Source organism: Sciurus vulgaris, assembly GCF_902686455.1.
Source record: "Sciurus vulgaris genome assembly, chromosome: 15".
Lineage (NCBI taxonomy): Eukaryota > Metazoa > Chordata > Mammalia > Rodentia > Sciuridae > Sciurus > Sciurus vulgaris.
This window is the reverse complement of record NC_136476.1, coordinates 76313054-76333433: the sequence shown is the minus strand read 5'-3', so window position 1 is coordinate 76333433 and position 20380 is coordinate 76313054. Positions and strand designations below refer to the sequence as shown.

Genomic DNA, 20380 nt, shown 5'->3' with positions numbered 1-20380 from the left:
GAGCACATTCCTTTTAGGGTGTCTGTGAAGCCTATAGGAGAAAGGGTAGAGGCCCTTGGGAAATGGAGGCTGTGGTGGAGTTCTCAACCATGCGTGTGCTGTTTTTGTCCCCTTTTCTGACTGAGTGGCGTGGGCCTGTCCTGGGGGATGAGTAAGCCACCCGGGTTGGAGTTAACCTCTCTTCCCCACTGGGGGTGTCGCAGGGCACAGGAGGAGGTGAAGTGGAGGCAGCAGCTGCTCTTGCAGAACCACAAGTTGCTCCAGTCTCTCCGGGTGGAGCTGAAGGTGTACGTGAAGCTGGATGAAGAGCACCAGAGGCTGCGGCGAGGTACTGGGCCCTGGGGACCAGGCTCGTCACATCCCAGGGCTGCGAGCCCGCTGGCACCGCCTACAGCAGGGGCAGGAGGGCGGGCTCTGGCTCCGTGCCCTCCCCACATGCTGCCATCACACCCGCGTGACCCTGAGGGTAGGCGTGGCTTATCTGAAGCCAGCTCTTTGGCCTACTTCTGTTAGATAGCAGCAGGAAACATGGAAGGACTAGGTTAGGCATCATGCCAACTCAGGTCTGGAGCGTCACTCCCTCGATGTGGCTGTGTGGCCTTCAGGTCACTTCACCCTTTGGCCTGTTCCTGCCTTGGGAAACATGTCTGTAAAGACCCACAGTGTGGAGTGGTAAAAGTTGAATGGGTTGCGTGTTAACGCACCCTAGCGTACTTCCAGCACACAGTAGGCATTCAAGAAATAACTTCCCTGTGCTCTTCCTGCTAGTTTGTGTTTCTTTCTGCCCATTCATTCAGCAAATACTCATGGTGCCTACCAGGTGCTGGACCATGTTGGCCCTGGTCCTGTCTATTTCAAGAGAGATACCAGATCAGAGTGACTCAACTATAAGGACTAATGTTTCAGAATCAATTTTGAGGTGTAGTGGGATTTTTTCAAACTAATTTTCCAGATGGTTTCTCCCTATTGAAAGTTTATCTAGAAAAGGGTCATCTCACAGCTTTCATTTCTCCTCAAGTTGCTTCTCTTATTCGTGCTGTTGTGTCTTTTTAATATACTGTGGCTCTTAAAATCATCCCCTTTCATTCTATAATTCCAGCCCAAATAGATTTTATTACTACTAGACATAATTTCAGGGTTTGGTGTGCAATTTGCTAGGCTTTTATGGCCAGAAGTGAAAATTAATTTCCAGCTCTTATTTAGCCTGTGGAATAGCAGCAATTAAGTCAGCCAATATTTTTGTTTTTAAAGTCGAGTTGTTATTTTAAATTGTACCTAGTTCTCAGTGAGGGGGAGGTGGATGGTGGTGGCGGGTTGAAAATGCCGTTGAGTTCCTTTGAAGGCTGACCCTTTGTTTGTGGAAGATGTCAGGACTTCCCTTTGCACATGTCCACAGAGGCTGGAGCAGAGGCATCAGGAAGCTGGAAGGGGCAGGAGCCTCTCAGTGACCTGCACAAGCTTCTGACAGAGATCCAGGCTCTGCGGGCACAGTTGGAAATGGGCATCAAAACCAACAGCACCTTGCAGAGCAAGCTGGAGGAGCAGCTGGCACAGGGGGTGAAGAAGGCCCAGGAAGGAGCCCTCACTGTGGCTGTCCAAGCCCTGTATGTCCCTGAGTGGTCCCTTCAGCTAGACAGACACGGTATGGCATCTGCCTCTCTGTAGTTTTTGAAGATGCAGCTGTGTATGTCTGCGTGTGATGTGTGAGCTTCTGAGTGATGCCCCTGCCCAGTGTTGCCTTTGATGGCATCGTCACTACCCTGCGAGCCAGGGCACCTGACCGCTAATCACCAGTTACCTCTGGAACAATGGCATACCTCTCTGGATGTCTTGGTTCTGTGGGAAGTGGAGCCTCGGCTTCCAGCCACCCTCATTGCCTCCAGTCTTGTTCTCTCTTATCCAATTCATCCTACCCATGACTCTCCAAGGTTGAGAAGCCTTTTTAGTCCTCTTACTGCCCTTCACAGAGAACTCGGCCTCTTACTCTGATTTTCAGTGTCCTATAGGTCTAGAAAACCTCTTGGTAAAGAACACTCGGCCCTCTTTTGCTTTTGGAGGGGATGTGGAGGGAGCAGAGAGAGGGCCAGACATCCCTTCCCCAACCCAACAGAACCCAGGACTAGCCAACAAATGATCAGCTCAGTGCGGTTGACCAGGCCATCCCTTTTACTGTGTGGATGAAGGAATTGGAGCTGTGAGTGACATGGCACTGTTCATTTCCCTCTCAGTCCAGAGCTATTCCTGACCCCACCTGACCCTAAGCTTCAAGCGTCTGGGTATTGTCATCCTGGTGCCCATAAGGTGGCTGTGTGCATTCAGAGGGGCAAGGACCATTGACAAGCTTTATAGACAAGGGTTGTGCAAAAGTTTATCATCACTTGGATTAAGAATTAAGTCTTTTCCCTTAATTTTAAAAGTTCATGTGTCTTAGGGAGCACCCAGTGAGTCTGCTTTAGTGCCCACACTGGGTCATTGATTTCTGTGTGATAAAGATCTTAAAACTTTAACCAGAAAGATAATGTAACAATGGGGGGGGGGGGGATTCTTCATGATTCTGTATTATTTTTTTAACCTTTGCTTACTTTTTTTTATTTGTTAATGAGATACAGGCTTGAGTTTATGTTGTTCAAGTTGGTTTTTGTACCATTTTATGTGCTTTTTTGTACATTCTGGATTTTGTCTTTTTGCAGCGCGGGGGGTGGAATCCCGAGCCCGCATGCGCTAGGCCAGCAGTCTACCCCTGAACCACACCCCAGCCCCACTTCCTTTGTTTTTGCCCAGTGTTACATCATAAATGTTCCCATTTTCAGGTGGGCTTCCTAATAATTTTTTGTGGATTATCATTAGTCACCAAACCATTACCCTGTTGATTGTTCAGGTATCTGATTTGGAGTTTTAGTGATTTCTATGTTCACGTGCTTTTTCTGTTAAAACTGTGTTCTCAGGATAAGATCCTACTAGGGAATCGCAAGGGTTGGGGCGGCGCCACGTCGCTGTCTTCTACGTGGTCTCTATGCCAGCAGAGTCCAGAAGCAGCAGTGTTAGCCTGACTCCGCAAGCAGGGGTACTACCATTTAAATATAGTCGGGGCTCCCAGAAGCCAGGACCCAAGAGATGTGGTCACGGTCCAGGGGAGGTGCAGATAGGGAGAATGGTTCTGGGCTGGAGCCCCCCGGATGGAGAGCAGCCAGGGCAGCTGCAGCAGGCTGCCTGTGAGCGCATCCTTGCGTCTGAAGTCTGTCCAGAGGCGCCCTGGTGTGCCTGGCTGGGGCCATCCAGGGTACCCACAGCTTACAGTGCTGCCTCAGCGGGCAAATTCTGTCTCCATGAGTACAAGGCAGGCTTCCATCCTGGGCAGCAGCATTTCTTCCTCTGCAAAGATGTTTCCAGACTGTATTTAAGTGCAGCCCTCTGAGTGTTCAGTTCTAAAGGCTGTGATCTTTGGCTTAAAGTGCTTCCTCTCAGGGGCTGACTTCTTGGAGCTGACCTCCTGGCTCCCTAGGGTGGAAGGAGCAGCTGGGGGATTCTGAGACCTGGACACCATCCTTGCTGGGTTATGCTGCCCCTTGGCCTCTCTTTCCCTGAAATCTAAATTACAGTGCCATTCTGCCTACTGGCTTTTGAAAGCTTAATAGCTTTTCAGATGTGAAAGTGCTTTCCAAGTTATGGAGTGTTGCTCGGTCATCTTGAGCACCTGTTGATTTTTGCCTTCTTAGGGTGATTCAAATGTGTTACCCCCATATTCTACTGTAGGTCACTTCCCTTTCTCTTAGGTTACTCCGTCAGCCTTCAGACTCACTCCTGCAGTCCCAAACTGAGATCTCGACAGGTACTGCCCAACCTAACACCATGAGTGGGTCCCACTGTCTTCCTGGTTCCGGCCTTGCACCCTCCTGTGTCCTCTGGCATCAGGGCCTTGGCCTCAGGACCTGCTTATTTCTCCCTGAATGAGGGTTCACACCCCTATGACCTTGCACCTACTCCTTCCCTCCTTCCCAGGGCTTAGTCACTGTGGTCTTAACACAGCCCAGCACCAGTCTTCAGGAGCCACCTTGGGGTCGGCGTCCTCCCCAGGCTCCCACAGCCCTGTGCTTCCCCTCTGTCCTGAGCAACAGAGACAAGCTTCTCGTTTCTGGTCTGACGAGAAGGTTTTCCAGGAAGGGACTGGGCCCAGTCACTCCTTTTCTCTTGTCCTGAACAGGTCTAGCAGGACTGACGTCCAGGGAGAACTTGAATGAATGCTGTGTTTCTGAATGAATGTGTGTGTACGAGAGAGAGAGACTGTACTCTCATTCACTACTTTCTCAAACACGGTGGCAGTGAAACAGTCTATTTCCTTCTCTTGTTTTGCACATTACAGATGATGACAAATGTCCCATGGCAAGCAGTCATTCCTTTGACCTGTTTGATTCCACCCAGGCCATGATGCCAAAGTCAGGTACAAAACTGAAGTCTGCGTGACTGAAGCAGCATTCGGTATAGCAGTGGGACTTTTAAATTGAAGCAAGGGGGTCCCTTGTCCCAACTAGGTGTTTGGCAGGGGTTTGGGGTTCAACATGTAATCTCTGAACACAGGGTGCTACCAAGTAGGTCTGATGTTCTGCCTCTCATTTTGCAGCTTCAGAGGCTCCTCTGTTCTCTGAAAACGACACAGACTCCCTCTCCTGCAACAGTGGCAGCTCTGTAACCAGCACCCCTTGCCTGCCCCACCTGGCTGCTCGCCATTGCCTGTGGGCCAGCAGGAGTGGCCACCACATCCTGGGCCTGATCGAGGACTATGATGCGCTGTGTGAGCAGATCCACCGGGGACAGAGGCTCCTTGCTGAGATGGACATGCAAACCCAAGAGGCTTCTAGCCCCTCAAGTCCAGAGCTGGAGACAAAGGTAACCTGACGGCCAGAGTTGGGGAAAGAGAGGCGCTCACTGGGGCAGTGAGTGGGAGGGACTGACTGAGGGTGCTAGGAGGCAAGTGGCACAGTTGTCCTCAGTAGGGCCCTAAGTAGGAGGAACCAGAAAGCGTAGGCCAGGAGAGGTCAGAGTCAGGTCCAGTGTGGAAACCGTGGAAGGGTGGGGGGGCAGCTTGTCGAGGTCCTTACCTGCATGATCGTGGCTACTTCATGGGGATCTGCTGCTCTGTGCCCGCGTCGGCCTGTCTGTCCAGTCTTTCATCCAGTCTTCCGTCCCGTCGTCCCTCTGTGTGTCCAGCTGTTCATCTAGCTAGTTTGCCTCCCTTCTGTCCAGCCACCCAGTGTGCTTTTGGACTCTGAGGATCCTGTGGAGAAGATAGAGGCCCTGACCCTCACAAGGCAGGGGGTCCTTACCATGCCGTGTGGGACCAGGCCAGACTCACTGTACTTACACACCACGTGGGCCACGCCACACCTTCCCATCCACACCATGCCACACCTCCCCAGTGTCACGCCACTGCATGCCATCCCCCAGTGTCACCATGCCACCCCCAGTGTCATGCCATGCCACACCATGCCATCCCCAATGTCACACTCCACCATCCTCTGGTGTCACACCATGCCACACCTTCCCATCCACACCATGCCACACCTCCCCAGTGTCACACCACTGCATACCATCTCCCAGTGTTGCCATGCCACCCCCCAGTGTCATGCCATGCCACGCCATGCCATCCCCAATGTCACACCCCACCATCCCCCAGTGTCACACCACTCCATCCCCCAATGTCACACCATGCCATGCCACCCTCCAGTGTCACACCATGACATGCCATCACCCAGTGTCACACCATGCCACACCACCCCCCAGTGTCACATCATGCCATCCCCCAGTGTCATGCCATGCCACGCCATGCCAGCCCCAATGTCACACCCCACCATCCCCCAGTGTCACACCACTCCATCCCCCAATGTCACATCATGCCATGCCATCCCCAGTGTCACACCATGCCATGCCATGGCACGCCGCACCGAGCATCATCCATGCCATACTGCACCACCCCAAGCAGCATGCCGCCTCATACTGTGCCTATGCCAGGCCACGCCGTGCCACACACACCAGCGCACACCATAATTTCTGCATCGGCCTGTGAGGAGCTTGACCGTGTGAGACCCTACGTCCAACTCGAGGTGGTCGTGGCTCCATCTCTTCCACAGAGCTCTCTCTGACATTTTGTTCCCTCCTCACTGCAACCTGTGAAGCAGTGATTCCATGCCCATTTTAGAGATGCTGAGAAGTGGCTTGGAGCGGACCACATCCGAACTCTGTCCTCTAAGGTGCTCTCCTCCCATGTTGTGACCCTGCTTCCACCTCACAGGACAGCACTAGTCACCTGACTCCCTGTGTAGAAGCTGCCTCTGCTGCCTGGGTAGAGGCTCTGGGGAGCTCTGGTCGGGGCTGACTTCCGCCTGCCTCCCCACCAGCATCTCCCCCTCCTGCTACGCATCCTACTCTGAACAGGCTGGGCTTCATGCTGCCATCCCTGCCTGCCTTCTGCGTGCTGTTGCCAGCCCAGGTTCCTCCCTTTTCCCTCTGTCCTGGAACCCCTGGCCCCTTTTACCACTCTTTTCCCCCAACCCATCCTGCTGGACTCCTCCCCGTCTCGTTGCCTTTTGTCCAGGCCCAGCTGCTGGGCATGCGCCTCCTCACTTGCTTCCTCCAAGACTTGGGGTCAGGTCCACACCCACCCCCAAGACTGACCAGACCCCTCAAGCTTCCATGAGCCACATTTCCTGATTCGTCTTCTCAGGTCTTTACTGGAGATGTCCGAGCCCCCTGCTTTGCCATACCCGATTTGACTTTTTGTTTTTACTTTATAAAAAATCAATTCTACCATTTATGTTCCAGTAGACAGAGAAATGCTAGGAGAGCAGGGAGAGGGTCTGCTTTATTCAACTTTGTATGTCCATCGCCTGGCACAGGGCCAAGTGTGGATTAGGTGCTTGCTGAATATTTGTTGAATAAATTAATAAATATTAATAAGATGCTTGTTCTTTTCTGATTAAAATTTTTATTGCACAAAAACTAGAAATTATAGAAAAGCATAAAAACAGCATCTATTAATATACTATCTCTAGAAGTCAGCACTTAAAATTTTGATGTGTACTTTTAGGACATTCAAAAGTTTATCAAACCTACACCCAAATATGTGAGTTTCACATGTTTCAACTAACACAATGTTGATTGGTTTTTCCTCACCCTTCACTTTTAGTGACTGCCAAATCGGCTCACATGTGGATGGACCCTCACTTACTCTCTCTTTCACTGTTTGTTGAACATAAGAATTATGATGGGCAAGCATCTTCACACATGTTTTTAAAATTATATTTTTAAAAAAATCAGGTACGAAATGAAGTTATGAACAAAACTTGTGGACTTTTTAGGGCTCTTGATTATAACCATTGCTGCCTTACTTCCCAGAGAATCACACTTGTTTATAAGTACCCTTCTCACCACAGACCTTTGTCTTCATTGAGTATTTTTATTCATGATGATTTTTTGTTAATTTAATAACTAAAAAAGTATATGTGGTTTTATTTTTATATTTATTACTTGTAAAGACAAATGCTGTTCATTTCTTTTCTGTTTTGTGTTTCTCCATCTGAGTCCTTGTTTTCTCATGCCTTGACTCTTCCCGACCCCTGTGTGTTTCCTTCTGCTGACAGTGAGGGTGCGTTACTTTAAAAGGCCCCAGCACTGTTCACAGAAAGGAACCGCTGTTGCCAACCGTCCCTGTCGCTGCTCTTCCTGTTGCTGCGTTTGCTCTGGAGCATCTCTGGGCACTGCAGCACACAGTGCAAGCCCTGCAGTCTGGAGATCTATGCTGCCTGTCCATGGTCTCAGGACCACATGTAACCGCTCTCTCATCCCCGGGCCCCATGTAGGGTCTGCACTCGCCGCCTCTGAGCAAGTTTGTCTCCAGCGTGACCATGGCCAGGCTGATCCTGGAAGAGGCCTCAAGGTTGCTGAAGCTCCTCTGGAGAGTCTCACTCCCCACAGATGGCCAGTGTACCCTTCACTGTGGGCAGGTAGGTGCTGAGACATGCTTCAGAGGTTCAAGGATGCCCCCTGGGCCTGTGTCTCAGTCCCTTCCTTTTCCCAGCCCAGGACTGACCCCCAGTGGCTGTCACTCAGTGTGGGGCTGTGTCAGAGGGAGGGAAAGGCACCAGGTTGATTACAGCTTTGCTGCATTCTTACCTGACTGACCCCCCAGCACTCAAGAGCTCAGCCTGTAACCCTGGTGCAGCTGCCCACGCAGGCAGGTAGAGCCCTGCCCTGTTTCCATCTGTGGGGTGCACGTGTACTGTGACAGGGTGAGCACCCTGCTTGGCTAAGCAGGGGGACCTCCCCAGGAGAGCCATGCAGGGAAGGAGGTTGGGGTTGGATGGTTTTCTCCTCCTGTCCTATGAATGTGCTACGGATCAGCAAGGAGGCTGAAGGAGATTTGATGGCCTCTTTGAGTTAAAGCCCACGGACAGCTCTCAGATCTGTTTATGTGGCACTGGAGCAGCCAGTGGAGCAGCCCCCTTCCTGAAGGTCCTCTTGAGGAGCCTGTCCTGAGATTTCCTTTTAAGGATCCCTGTGGGGAGGCTGGGTGTGCTAGGGGCATAGCCACCCATTGTCCATTAAAATCTTTTTTTTGGCCTGCTTTTGCTGATGGAGAGTTGTGTGGAAGGCGAGTGTCAGGAGGGTGGGTGGGACTCACTGGTTCCAGCCCCTGGCCTTTCCTCGCTTCTGACTGCCTGGGATGTCCTGTGCTGCCCTGCGGGCTCCTTCCCACCTTCATGTCTCAGCTTAAGTGTTGGCTCTGAGTGAGAGCGGGCTCCCCAGTCACTCGGTGGTAGCATCTCGTCACAAAAGATAACTACTTGTTGGATTGTTTTAATGTCTGCCTTCCTCTGCTTTCCTTCAGGGGAACACGTGTTTTTGGATAACACGTAGGATTGGGTGATTTTTTTCCCCATATGACCAAACTATTTCCTCTCCCTTAGGAATTTTAAAGCAAACATGTCTGAACTTAACAATTGACTTTCAATACAATGGTTTTGTCCTTAGCACAAGCAGTGCTTACTTGTTAAATAGAATGCAGTTCTTACTGTGTATGTAACACACGTTATGGACACACACAAAATTGTAGCTGTGTCGATTCTCCCCGACTTCCAGATCAGTACAGCAACTGGTTGGCACTCGAGGTGTTTTGCCCTCTTTCTGAGGGTTTCTCAGATAACTGATTATGTTCACTTTAGTGTCACAATTTTAGAGCTAGGATAGAGATTGGGAGATGCTGCAGTGTGGCTGCTGGCTGCTAGTACAGACCCCTGTGTGGTGTTAAATTGCCTCTCGCCCCTGTTCTGTCACTGCCTGTGTTTTATACAGTGCCTTTTACCTGGTGTGAAGCATGTGTGTAAAGCAGACTTCCACATCTTCAGCAACCTGGTGGCTTTTTGCTCCATGCTATTTTCTCTGAGAATCGTTGACTTGCCTTTTGCATTTAACATACCATCCCATACAGTCCTTTGGGCTGCTCTGGAAAGCATGCATCATGGACATCAGTTGACCTAAAAAAGTCATTGGAGGAATATAAATATATAGACACATATGTGCTTATAATTCTTTAAATGAAGAATAAGCAATAATAGGCTTCATGTCAGCATGTAAGGGGAGAGATTGGAGGGCAGGGATAAAGGTAGATTTCTCTGAATAGAACTTGTTTTATACAGTTGGCCTCAGAACTGTATAAATAGTTAACAATTATAAATAAAATTTATCAAAATGGGAAAATAACAATTTCTAAAAATGAAACAATCAGCCTTACTATGGACGGCACTGGAAGCATGCTCACACAAAGATGGGACATTTCAGTGACTGCAACGGTGATTTGACCATACATTCCTAGTAAAAGTACTCTACAGGGAAGAAAATTTGCCGGAAACATTTTTTAAAATATAAACTATTTTCAGTGTTGATAATAATATTGGTATTAATATTCTGAAACTATTGTAAGATAAAACAACTCTTAATTTCATTAGAAACAAAGATTTTTACTATGAATTAAAAGATATAAAATCAAAGAAATGAAGACCCTGTAATTTTGAATTTAAATTGTAAACATCAGTATGAACTCATGATGTGTTTTCTGTTAAAAAAAAAAAAAAAACTTTACTAACTCACTCCATGTAGAAAGCTGAAGTAATAAAATCTGACCCAGTTCCAGCAAGCACCCCTTATGCCCATATTGTAATATCTAAATGCCTTTTCCCCTGAAAGGAGCATGAGCTCTTTGGAGAAATGATTTGATTCTAGATCTGGTCAGGAAATGTAAAATAGGAGCTTAGAACTTATTTTATCCTGGTAAGAAAGGAAAAGGTGTGGGGAAGAAACCCAAAGATTTACAATAGCTCTCAAAGTGTGGACCCTGAACCTGCAGCATCAGCATCACCTGGAAATTTATCAGAAATGCAGATTCTTGGGCCTCATCCAGACCAGCTGAATCTGCCACCTTGGAAGAGGCCCCAATAGTTTGTTTCAGCAGCCCTTTTAGGAGCTTCAAGAACCCCCTGAATTAAATGTAAGAAATAACAAATTCAAAATATGGATCTTACTTGAATCCTGAATCAAACCAATTATTAAAAAGTACAGTTATGCAGGACTCAGGGAAATGCATCCACTAACTCCATATTTGGTGATACCTATTGGGCATCTGTTACTTGAAATGCTTAGGACCAGAAGTGTTTCTGATTTTGAATTTTTTTCAGATTTGAAGTATTTGCATAGACTTTGTGAGTTGAACATCCCTAATCTGAAGATCAAAATGCTCAAAATGCATGGACTCAGAGTTCTGGACTTTGGAGCATTTTGGATTTCGGATTTTTATTTTAGGGATGCTCTAGCTGTACTAAGGAATTATGTTCATTTTTTAGGTGAACTTATGATATCATGGTGTTTTAAAATCTTTTTTTCCTAGAGATACATACTGATATATTTTATAGATGATATGATGAGTTCCTGAGATTGGTTTCGGATTAATTTTGGAGAGAGAAGGAGCAGGGGTGTAGGCCAAACAAGTTTTGTCTTGAATTGGCAATTGTTAAACCGTACTGGTTCCTGGGGGGTCATTATCGAATTCCTTCTACTGGCATAAATATTTGAAATGTTCCTCATAAAAGAAAGCAAACAAGCAAAACCCCTTTCCAGAGGCCAGGCTGCAAGACACTGATGGAGAACATCATGGCCTCCTGGTAAGCAGGCGGCTCACTGAGAGCTGTTCTGTTGATGTTGTCACTAGTGGGCTTACTTATATAAGCACTTCCTAATTCCTCTATTATCAATAAATAGATATTATACTCTATTATGCTCTGAAATTTTCAGTATTGTGAAATTTTTAAAAAATGCTATCCAATTTTTTTTGCGTATATTGTTACATTTTGAAAGATTTCTTTAAATGTTTACTGGTTTTCAGTAAAGTTGTCTGTTATTAACTAAAAAGAAAGAAAAGAAAAAGGAAAAAAAGAGAGAAAACAAGAATTCTTCTGTTGAGTGACTACTGGGTACCAGGCACCACTCATACACAGCATCTTATTTTACCCCTTTCCAAGACCTTGGGGAATTAGATTTTTTGTTTTCTATTTTAAAGTCCTAAGTGGAATTACAAGATTCAGATGTTCTTATTTTTTTAATTATTTATTTAGTTTTTTTATTTTTTACAGACTGCATTTTGATTCATTGTACACAAATGGAGTACATTTCATGTCTGCGGTTATGCACGATGTAGATTCACACCATTCATATAATCACATGTACATAGGGTAATGATGTCTGTCTCATTCTACCATTTTTCATACCACCCTCCCTCTCATTTCCTTCTACATAAAGTTCCTCCATTCTTCTCACTCCCCATCCCCTACCTCCATTATATATTTTTTAATTTAATTTTTATTTAAAAATGTTTTTATTTTTAATTGATTCATAGTAATTTTACATATTTATGGGGTACAGTGTGACATTTCAGTACACATGTGTTATGCATAATGGTTAGATCAGGGTCATTGGCATATCCATTGCCCCAGACTTTTCTCATTTCTTTGTGATCATTCAAAATCCACCCTACTATCTGGAGTTAGGGTTTTTGTTGTTGTTGTTGTTTTGTTTTGTTTTGAGGGACTGAACCCGGGGGCACTTAACCACTGAGCCATATTCCCAGCCCTATTTTATATTTTATTTAGTGACAGGATCTCACTGAGTTACTCAGGGCCTCAATAAGTTGCTGAGGCTGGCTTTGAACTCGAGGTCTTCCCTCCTCGCCTCCCAGGTCGCTGGGATTATAGGCTTGCATCACTGTGCCCAGCTTGGAGTTAGGTATTCTTGTTCATATTTTCCAGAAGTTGGAGCTGAAACTCTAGGGAGGTAAATGCTTTGCTTCAGTATCACAGCTAGGAAGTGGCTGAGCTGTGTTTTGGAGCCCTTGTGGTTTTTACTATAGTATATTCATGCTGTAAAAATGAAGGTTTGAATCCAGTGGAACAGCAGACATGTAAATTATTAAAATCCATGGTTTTATGTGCTGGACAGGATGTGTACAGGGTGTTAGAAGAGTGCCAATGAGAGTCAACCCTGCCAGTTGGCAGGCATGTCCCAGCACCTGCTCTGCATCAGGCAAAGGTGATTGGGGAAGAAGGAGCTGGTAGTGGGTAGGGGATGCAGGCCTGCAATGGCCAGTTGCTGTGGTCCACCAGATGTAGGTGATTATGGGGAGCCTCCACTCCTGGTGCAGAAGGGGTGTCAGGTGAAGCGTCCTGGAGGAACAGTTTAGCCAGGCCAGGAGTGAAGTGGCCATCCCCGGCTTCCACGGACTCCTCTGACTCTCATCCTCCTGCAGTGTGTGGCTGGGTCAGGGATGGTTATTCCAGTGTCACGGATGTGGAACTAAGGCTCTGAATTTGGGGTAGTTTATCCTAGGATGTGGAACTGTGGCCCCAGCCCAAATCTTTTTGGGCCCTGGATTGTGGGAGAGAACCATGCAAATCTGATGTCTGCATTAGGGTCTGCTGGGAGAACCATTGAAGACTTTACGTGACATGATTGGCTAATCCTAAAAGTAGGTTAGGGAATCAAAAAGTGATACATACCTTAAACATTTTAGTTTAACTTAAAACAGATAAATGTACATACATTCGCCATTCTTTTGATGGAGGGCCAGGGCCTTTCTTTAAATATGGGTCTGCTGATTAGAGTTCCACATGTCCTTTCTTTCATAAGCCACATCCATAATGTATGTCTGTCACTTCCAATTTCTGTTTCTTTAAGATGAAGAGAAAACTTAGACACTTGTGAAGCAATCTGAATTTAGAATTCTTCTAGACTGTGTTCCTCCCACATCTCATATAGCTGTCTCACCCACACCTAATTTGCCAGAATGTGTTTTTCAGTGGCTCGCCTTTCTCTGGTCTTCCAGAAGCATATGTTAGTTTTCATACAGCCCGTTCTCTCTGTCCAGACATAGACTTCATAGGTTCACTTAATATTTAATTAGATTCTGTAATTCTGTTACAACTACCATAAATAAGTTTGGGAACAAACTAAAAGGACTCTTCATAAGCTGACGACTCAGCAGAGCAAAGGTGTTTCAGCGCAGGCGGGAGTAACAGGTGCCAGGCTCACTTGCCTCGAGGAAGGGAGCTGTTGAGGAGGGTCTCTGTTTCACCTCCCAGGACTGGGGACCCAGCGTGGCCTCCCATCCACACTCTACTCTGAAAAATCAAAGGATACCCTCCTAATGGATCGCACTCACCAGCTAATACTTTTGTATTATTATTTTTCAAGATCTAAACACAAAATTTTTAAATCAGCATAATAGTTTTTATTTAAAAAAATAAACACACCTCAGTTGAAGTTGTATCTCCTGGAGACACTTCACATTTTGTTGCCGTCTGGTCTCCGGCTTTGTGGAAGGAGATGTTGTTCAGTTTCATGAAGTGATGCATGCACGCAGAGTGCGGTCTCTGTTGTTCTGGGCTCTTTTTGTCTCTTTACCATCTTTTATATATATTGATATTTATATCAATACATAGAGCTCTACAACATCATTTTTAATAGCTGCAGAATTATTTCTTTCTGTGTAAATACTGTAATTTATCCAGATCCATATTAAACAAATCAGATTGTTTATTTTCTCCTACCACTAACAATGCTCAAGGGAATATCCATGGAGAATCATGAACCTTCTTCTGCTTTTGAGATAAATGCTGTGGGGTAGATTGCTGGTTCAAAGATGTCTGCATTCACAGTGGACCTCGCTGGCTGTTACAGCAGGGCCTTGCCAATTTTCAGTTCACCAGTGGTCACAAGACTGCTTTCTCCCACCCTGGATTTTATCCAGTTTTGCCAATATGATGGACAGAACAAGGCTTCTAGTTTTTATTTAAATATCTTTGCTAGTGAAGTTGGGATCTTTTTATCTGATTTGTAATTGTTCCTATGTGATATGACATTTTATATTCTTAGTTCAGTTTTCTGATTCCTTTTCTCTTTAGATTGGAGAAATGAAAGCAGAGATCACCAAACTACATAAAAAATTATTTGAACAAGAAAAGAAGTTGCAGAACACCATGAGTCTTTTGCAGCAGAGCAAGCACCAGGAAAAAGTCATCTTTGACCAGTGTGAGTGAGCAGTGCGGGTGGCCGCCATGCCTGACCACTTCCTGCCTCTCAGGGCGGAGTCCTGCCCTGGCTTAGCCATGCTGGAGCCCAGACCGTGGTAATCAGGCCTCCTGGGTGGGGTGTCTTTTCGTACTGCGTTCTTCCGACCTGCACAGGTCCATCTGTTCACTTAGCTCCTCCCACTAGGGAGGTGTGGCACGTGCATCATGGAAGCTTGGAGATGGCAGTGGGGCGGGTGTCACTGTTCTGGAAGATGAGCATCCTGAATGAAGTGACCCTTGAGCCAAATCTGGAGGAATGGGTGTCATCAGGTAGGAGAGGGAGTGACAGTCCAGGCCAGGAACAGCAGGGACAAAGGCAAGAAATAAGGTTTTCTGTGATAAACCAGAAGTGTTCCTGTTGGTTGCCTAAGACAGGTGGGAAGGGCCCAGGGACTGGGCCCTGTGCTGTGACAGGCTTGGGGTGGCTTTCATGTAGAGCAAACGATTGACCTGCCACACCTGTCAGTGAAGAGGCTTGCTGCTCTACCAGTGAGCAGGAAAGAACAGGCAAGGACGGTGGAATCCAGAGTAGAGCATGGATTTGAGGAATCCTTCTCAAGGCAGGTGCAGAACCCAGAGTCAGAGCCAGTCAGTCCCAGCTCTGGTCTGGCTGTTCACCTGGTCCCCTGGTTTAAACCTTCAGCACTGCTCACTATAGCTTCCTTCAGCACCTCCTGGTGACCCTGCCCTGGCTGGTCCTGTGCTGCCTGCATGTTGGTTTGCCTATCCTGGGAGACCTTCTGCCTGGAGCACCTTCCTCTTCGAGGTGCTCGCCAGCCTTGGACACTCCGTCAGCAAAGTCCCGTTTTCTTGGGGTCATGCTGGGAGGCACAGAACATAGATTGTTGTCAAGCAGGAATTTCACTGACGCTACCTCCCTCCAAACCTTCTGAAAGTGAACTCTGAGACTGGCAGAGTGAATGGCAGTTCGAGAATCTCACTCGTGAGCAGGCACAGGCTCCGAGGACAGACACCGTTCCTGTTAGTGAGCTCAGGCTTAACTGAGGGGTCAGCTGTGGGAGATTGCTGAGTGCACCCAGGTGGCCTGGTCAAGGCCCTGGACAAGGTTCTGGTTCAAGATTGACTGGGCCTTGAAGGATGAGCGGATCAGACAGACAGCACGGGGGCAGGAACAGGATTCTGGTGACTACCTTGTGACCTCATACCACAGCCCAGGAGGCAAGAGAGTAGAGCTTTCTGGAATATGCTTACGATGTGCCAGGGCCTTTGAGGAGCCTCATGGACTGGACTGAATTGGACAGGGATTGATACTGTCCACTGTGTGTCAGAAGACCCCATGGCTGAGGGTCTTCCCCATGCACAGAGGGACCGTGCAGCAGGAGAGGTCTCTGGGGTTGTGCCAGTCCCCATGTGGGCAGTGGGGATCCCTTTAGGGGCCAGGGTGAGGCTGTGGAGGAGAGGGGGAGGTTTGGAAAGATAGTGAGGGTCGGGCCAGCAGAGGGGCGGGTGTCATGAAGTTCTGGCTGAGGTGTTCATGTCTCTTCTAGGCAAGAGGGGCACTGTGGGAAACAGTGCCAGTCTGGTCAGATCGAGGGAGCCATGGAACATTTGGGTCAGACTCTTGAGCAGCAGGGGGCAGAAGTGATGCTCTCTGTAGCCCCCGAGGTTGGGAAAAGCAGAACTCTGCCCTGGCACCCTCTTCTCTGCACCCTGGCCAGGATAGTCGCAGGGCACAAGGAGGTTTCAGAAGTAGGCAGGAGGTTCGGATGAGTTTAGTGACCACAGCAGACCATGCCACACCCTGTGTCCTGGGTCATTGAGCAAGGAATCGTGAACAGGCACAATGCAAAGCTCTGCTCTCCTGTGTGACTTTAACTCTGAGCTTCAGTTGCCTTATCCCCAGTGGTGACAGTAATTCCAAAGGACTAAGACTGGCCACACACCACAGGCCTGGGTTCTAATCATGCTGTATAAACAGTACCTCTGTTTCTCATCTGTAGAGGTATGTGAAGCTCCTGAAACTGGACTGTCCTTAGCACAGTGCAGGGACAGAGCTGCTTCCTTCTTTCACTTAGTACAGATGAACTGCTGGGCACAGAGGTGGCAGGTCACTCATAGCAAGCCTGCGAACATCTCTCAGCATCTCCCCATCTGACGAGCTGTCACCATCTCTGTATCTCGTCCCGAGATACAGCTGCAGCTGCAGCTGACCAGGCTGAGCCTCTTCCTGTCCAGGCTCTGCAGCTGGTCCTGACCAGCCAGGTCCTTGGGAATTCCCCAAATCCTGCCGGCCTCACGGGCCTGCTTCTCACTCTGAAGTGACTAAATGAAGGCTGGATAGCGTTTTGCCTCCTCCTTTCCCACATGGTGACAAGGACGAGCGAGGGCTCGAGCTGGTCCCTGCCTGTGTCCTCCTAGAGTTCACAGGGAAAAGTAGGGAGAGACCTAAGGACCCTGTCGCTCACTAGGCATGTGACCTGGAACCACCAGCTTCACTTCAGAGCCTCAGGTCCTCTCTTGTCAAGTGAAGACAGTGGCTTGTGGGGTGGAGGTACCTAGTTGGTACCTGGCCAGGTGGGGCGCTCTCAGGTAGGCATGTTCCTTGTCAGCCTTCCCTGAGTGGGGAAGGGCCCTGGACTGACTCGTGTGACCCGGGGTATGAGCCTCCTCTTTATGCTGGGACAAGCCTTGATTTGGGATACATTCTTTACCACTTTGTCCCTCTGTCTTCTCGTCACAGTGGGAATTTCTGTGCCTGGGAATGTGGGTGGTGCTGTTTAGATGTAAGGGCTACATCAAAACCTGGTGTTGTTCTCTCCGTACATTCAGAACTCTTTCAGGATTATTTTTAACCTCAATATCATGACACTTAATCTTTTCTGGGTCACAGGCCCCTTGGTGAATTTTGAGAAAGCTGTGGTCTTTTTCCCCAGAACAAGTGCACACATCCATAGCCACACAAACCTGCACACCATGTCCAGGATTTAGGGCTCTCCAGAGCACATCCATGGCCCCAAACTTCTGCCCTGCAGCCTGTGGTGGGGGTGGAGGTACAGAGAAGCAGTAGCCACCCCTGAAGTTTATTTTGTTCAGTTAAAGCCCACACTGTCCCTTCCCCTGATTTTGCAGATTGCAAATAGATTTTATTGCCTCCAGGTGGAATTTTTTGTGAAGGACAAAAAATATTTTCTCCAGGTCCCCAGAGCACCTGCTCTGAACAGGCCGTTGGGAAGCGGGGCTGTTGTGTTGGTTTCAGTCTGTTTTAGCCGCAGGCACTGCTGGCCAAAGGCCCGGATCCAGAGCTCATGTGTGTGCCACTGGGCAGCGGCTGATTCCCTGACCCTCACCAGGCCCTATTTAGAACAGGTTCCCGATAAACTCAGAAATCCGCTCAGCGGTGCCATTCCTGCCATTGCCGGAGTTTGTGTTGGAGAAGAAAAGATGGCGGGAGGAAGTGGCGTCCCTTCACAGCTGTTCCCCGCTCTTCTGGAGTTCCGGTTCTGCGTGTCTGCTCCAACACAGCTCAGGGGTCAGTGGGCAGCATCCTGAGAGCCCCACCAGTCCACTCCTGCCTGGGCAGAATGCAGCTTCTGCAGGGAGACCGTGGGGGCCCTTCTGCCAGCTGAAGGGTCAGGGAGACAAAAATGCTACCGTTTTCCTCACCCCAGGCCTTTAGGAACTTGGCCTTGTGAGAACCCAGCTCTGCTTAACTTCCCTTGGCACTTGATGTGGACCACCACACCTGCTTGCCCTCTGCTTCCCAGAGGGCTCAGGACACCAGGAATACCTGGCCTGCACCAACGCCCCCCCTGGCCCACAGAGACAAGCCCTGGGGTTGCCCGGGCAGCCAGGTGGCCTTGCACAACATTGGTATTCCTCTAACAACAGCATGGTATGCTCCACCCCGTGTGTCCCTGTGGGACTGCTTCGTGGGAGTGAGAGTGGCAGTGGTCCCCCCTTTCCGATGTGTTACTTGTGCTGGGCCCTATGAGGGGACAGGCAGGGCCTTCAGCTTCTCTCTGTTCTGGATGCTTCTGGGTGGTTCTCGTGTCTGAGCCCTCGGGTTCCGGCTCCTCCCCTGTGGTCCTGACACCGGCATCTCTGATCGCCTTGTTCTTTGCTTTCTTCCCAGTGCTTGTAACCCACAAAGTCCTTCGGAAGGCCAGAGGAAACCTAGAGGTAACTATGTCCCTTTGAGTTTTTTTGTACTAAAAGCCATGTTGTGGGTAGGGATGGGTGCAGGACCAGAGATGACCTCTTGAAAAATGGAGTTGGAAGTGGAACCAGGGATCATGTTCTCCACAAAGAGTTGTATTTTTCTGCCAACAAAGCATGACAAGTTCCATGCCTGTCTTCAGTATTTATTCTGGTTTTTAGATTTCTATTCTGTTTTTACCAGTGAGAAAAGCAGCAGCCAGTGACTGGCACATAGTAGGACTTTGTTAAATCTTTCTGAAATGAATCAATACAGTATGATCTCATTGCCATTTTGTTCTGTAAATATTTCTGATTAAACAATATGTCTTTGAAATCAATTTCAGAACAATGTCTTGCCTTTAGCTCTGTCAGGGATCTTACTTCCAAAACCCTCCCCTGGACCTAAAACTCTCCTTTTCCCCCTCCTTTTCCCTAGCTGAGGCCCGGGGGTGTCCATCCAGGAACGTCCAGTCCCAGCAGACCCGGCTCCTGAGGACTTGAAGCCAATAAAGCTTGTGGCCCCAAGATCACACGTCTCTGTTGCAGCTGAGGCTTCTGGCGACTGAGGGAGGAGGGGAGAAGGGGCTGCGTGGCCGAGGAGACCCCTCCCTCCTGTTTTCCATTCACGGTGGCTCCTGGTTGTTGTCGCAGGGGTTCAGGTGCTCTGCAGTGAGCGTGAGCAGGCCCTGAGCTCCCGGAGGCTGGGCACAGTGCTGGGCTCCTGTCCGCTGCCGCGTGCTTAGCTCTTGCTGGCTCTGCTGTTGGAAGAGTCTCCCTAAATGATTCATTTCATTCCAAGGGGATGATTCAGTCATTTTGTGTGGAGCCTCAAAGCCTGGGCCCCCACCTCCCAGGTCTCAGGAGTCGTTGGTCATCAGGTCTCGTGCTGAACCCACTCAGGTCTCCAGAGAGGAGGGCTCTGGGCAGCGTGGCCGCGGGACTGTGCCCGCACCCTGCAGGCGCTCGGCTTCTCGGTCACCTGTGGAACAGCCTCCGAGGTGGTGCTGTTCTGACTTAGGAAGGAGCAGAGTAAGACTGGGACTCGGCATTTGCACTGCCCTGATGATGACAGGGACCTGTCTACCCAGCTGTCCTCATTGCTGCCTGGGGTCCTTGCTTGCTGCAGCCCTGTCATTGACCCTCATGCTTAGGAACAGCCCTGAGCAGCATGGTGTCCCTGAGAAGTAAACAAAGCAGGGCTCAAGCCTGGCCCAGGGCGTCTCCTGGAGACTGGTAGACAGCCTCCAGCCGTGCTTTGACGTGTTTCTCTGACGCCTGGCCTTGTCTTCCCGTCTCAGAGCCCCGTGCCAGTGGGAGTGCCAGTGGGAGCCCAGGCAGGAAGCACCTCTACCCCTGCTCGCGCCATTGCGCTGGGCACTTGTGTGTCCCTTTGGATGACCTGCAGTTTGCTTGCCTTCTGAAGTCACTCATGCTGACGTTCAGCCTCTGGCCATAACTTCCCGTGCATCCAGCTTCCAGCTGCCTCGTCCCCCTGTGTCCTGACCTCTTGGAGTTTCTCATCACTGGTCCTCGTCCTCTTCTCCTGTCTCTTGTCC

General features: G+C 48.8%; 1 protein-coding gene across 1 annotated transcript in view; it reads left to right on the top strand.

The window, feature by feature from the left end:
- The window catches only part of CDK5RAP2 (CDK5 regulatory subunit associated protein 2), a 178385-nt gene extending 158658 nt beyond the window's left edge, over positions 1–19727 (top strand). The window contains 8 exon segments of the mRNA XM_079112477.1: positions 204–328; positions 1397–1642; positions 4361–4438; positions 4619–4884; positions 7854–7997; positions 14499–14625; positions 18760–18806; positions 19261–19727. Of these exon segments, the coding sequence (XP_078968603.1) occupies positions 204–328; positions 1397–1642; positions 4361–4438; positions 4619–4884; positions 7854–7997; positions 14499–14625; positions 18760–18806; positions 19261–19317 (1090 nt within the window). The 3' untranslated portion in view covers positions 19318–19727.
- The last annotated feature ends 653 nt before the right edge of the window (positions 19728–20380 follow it).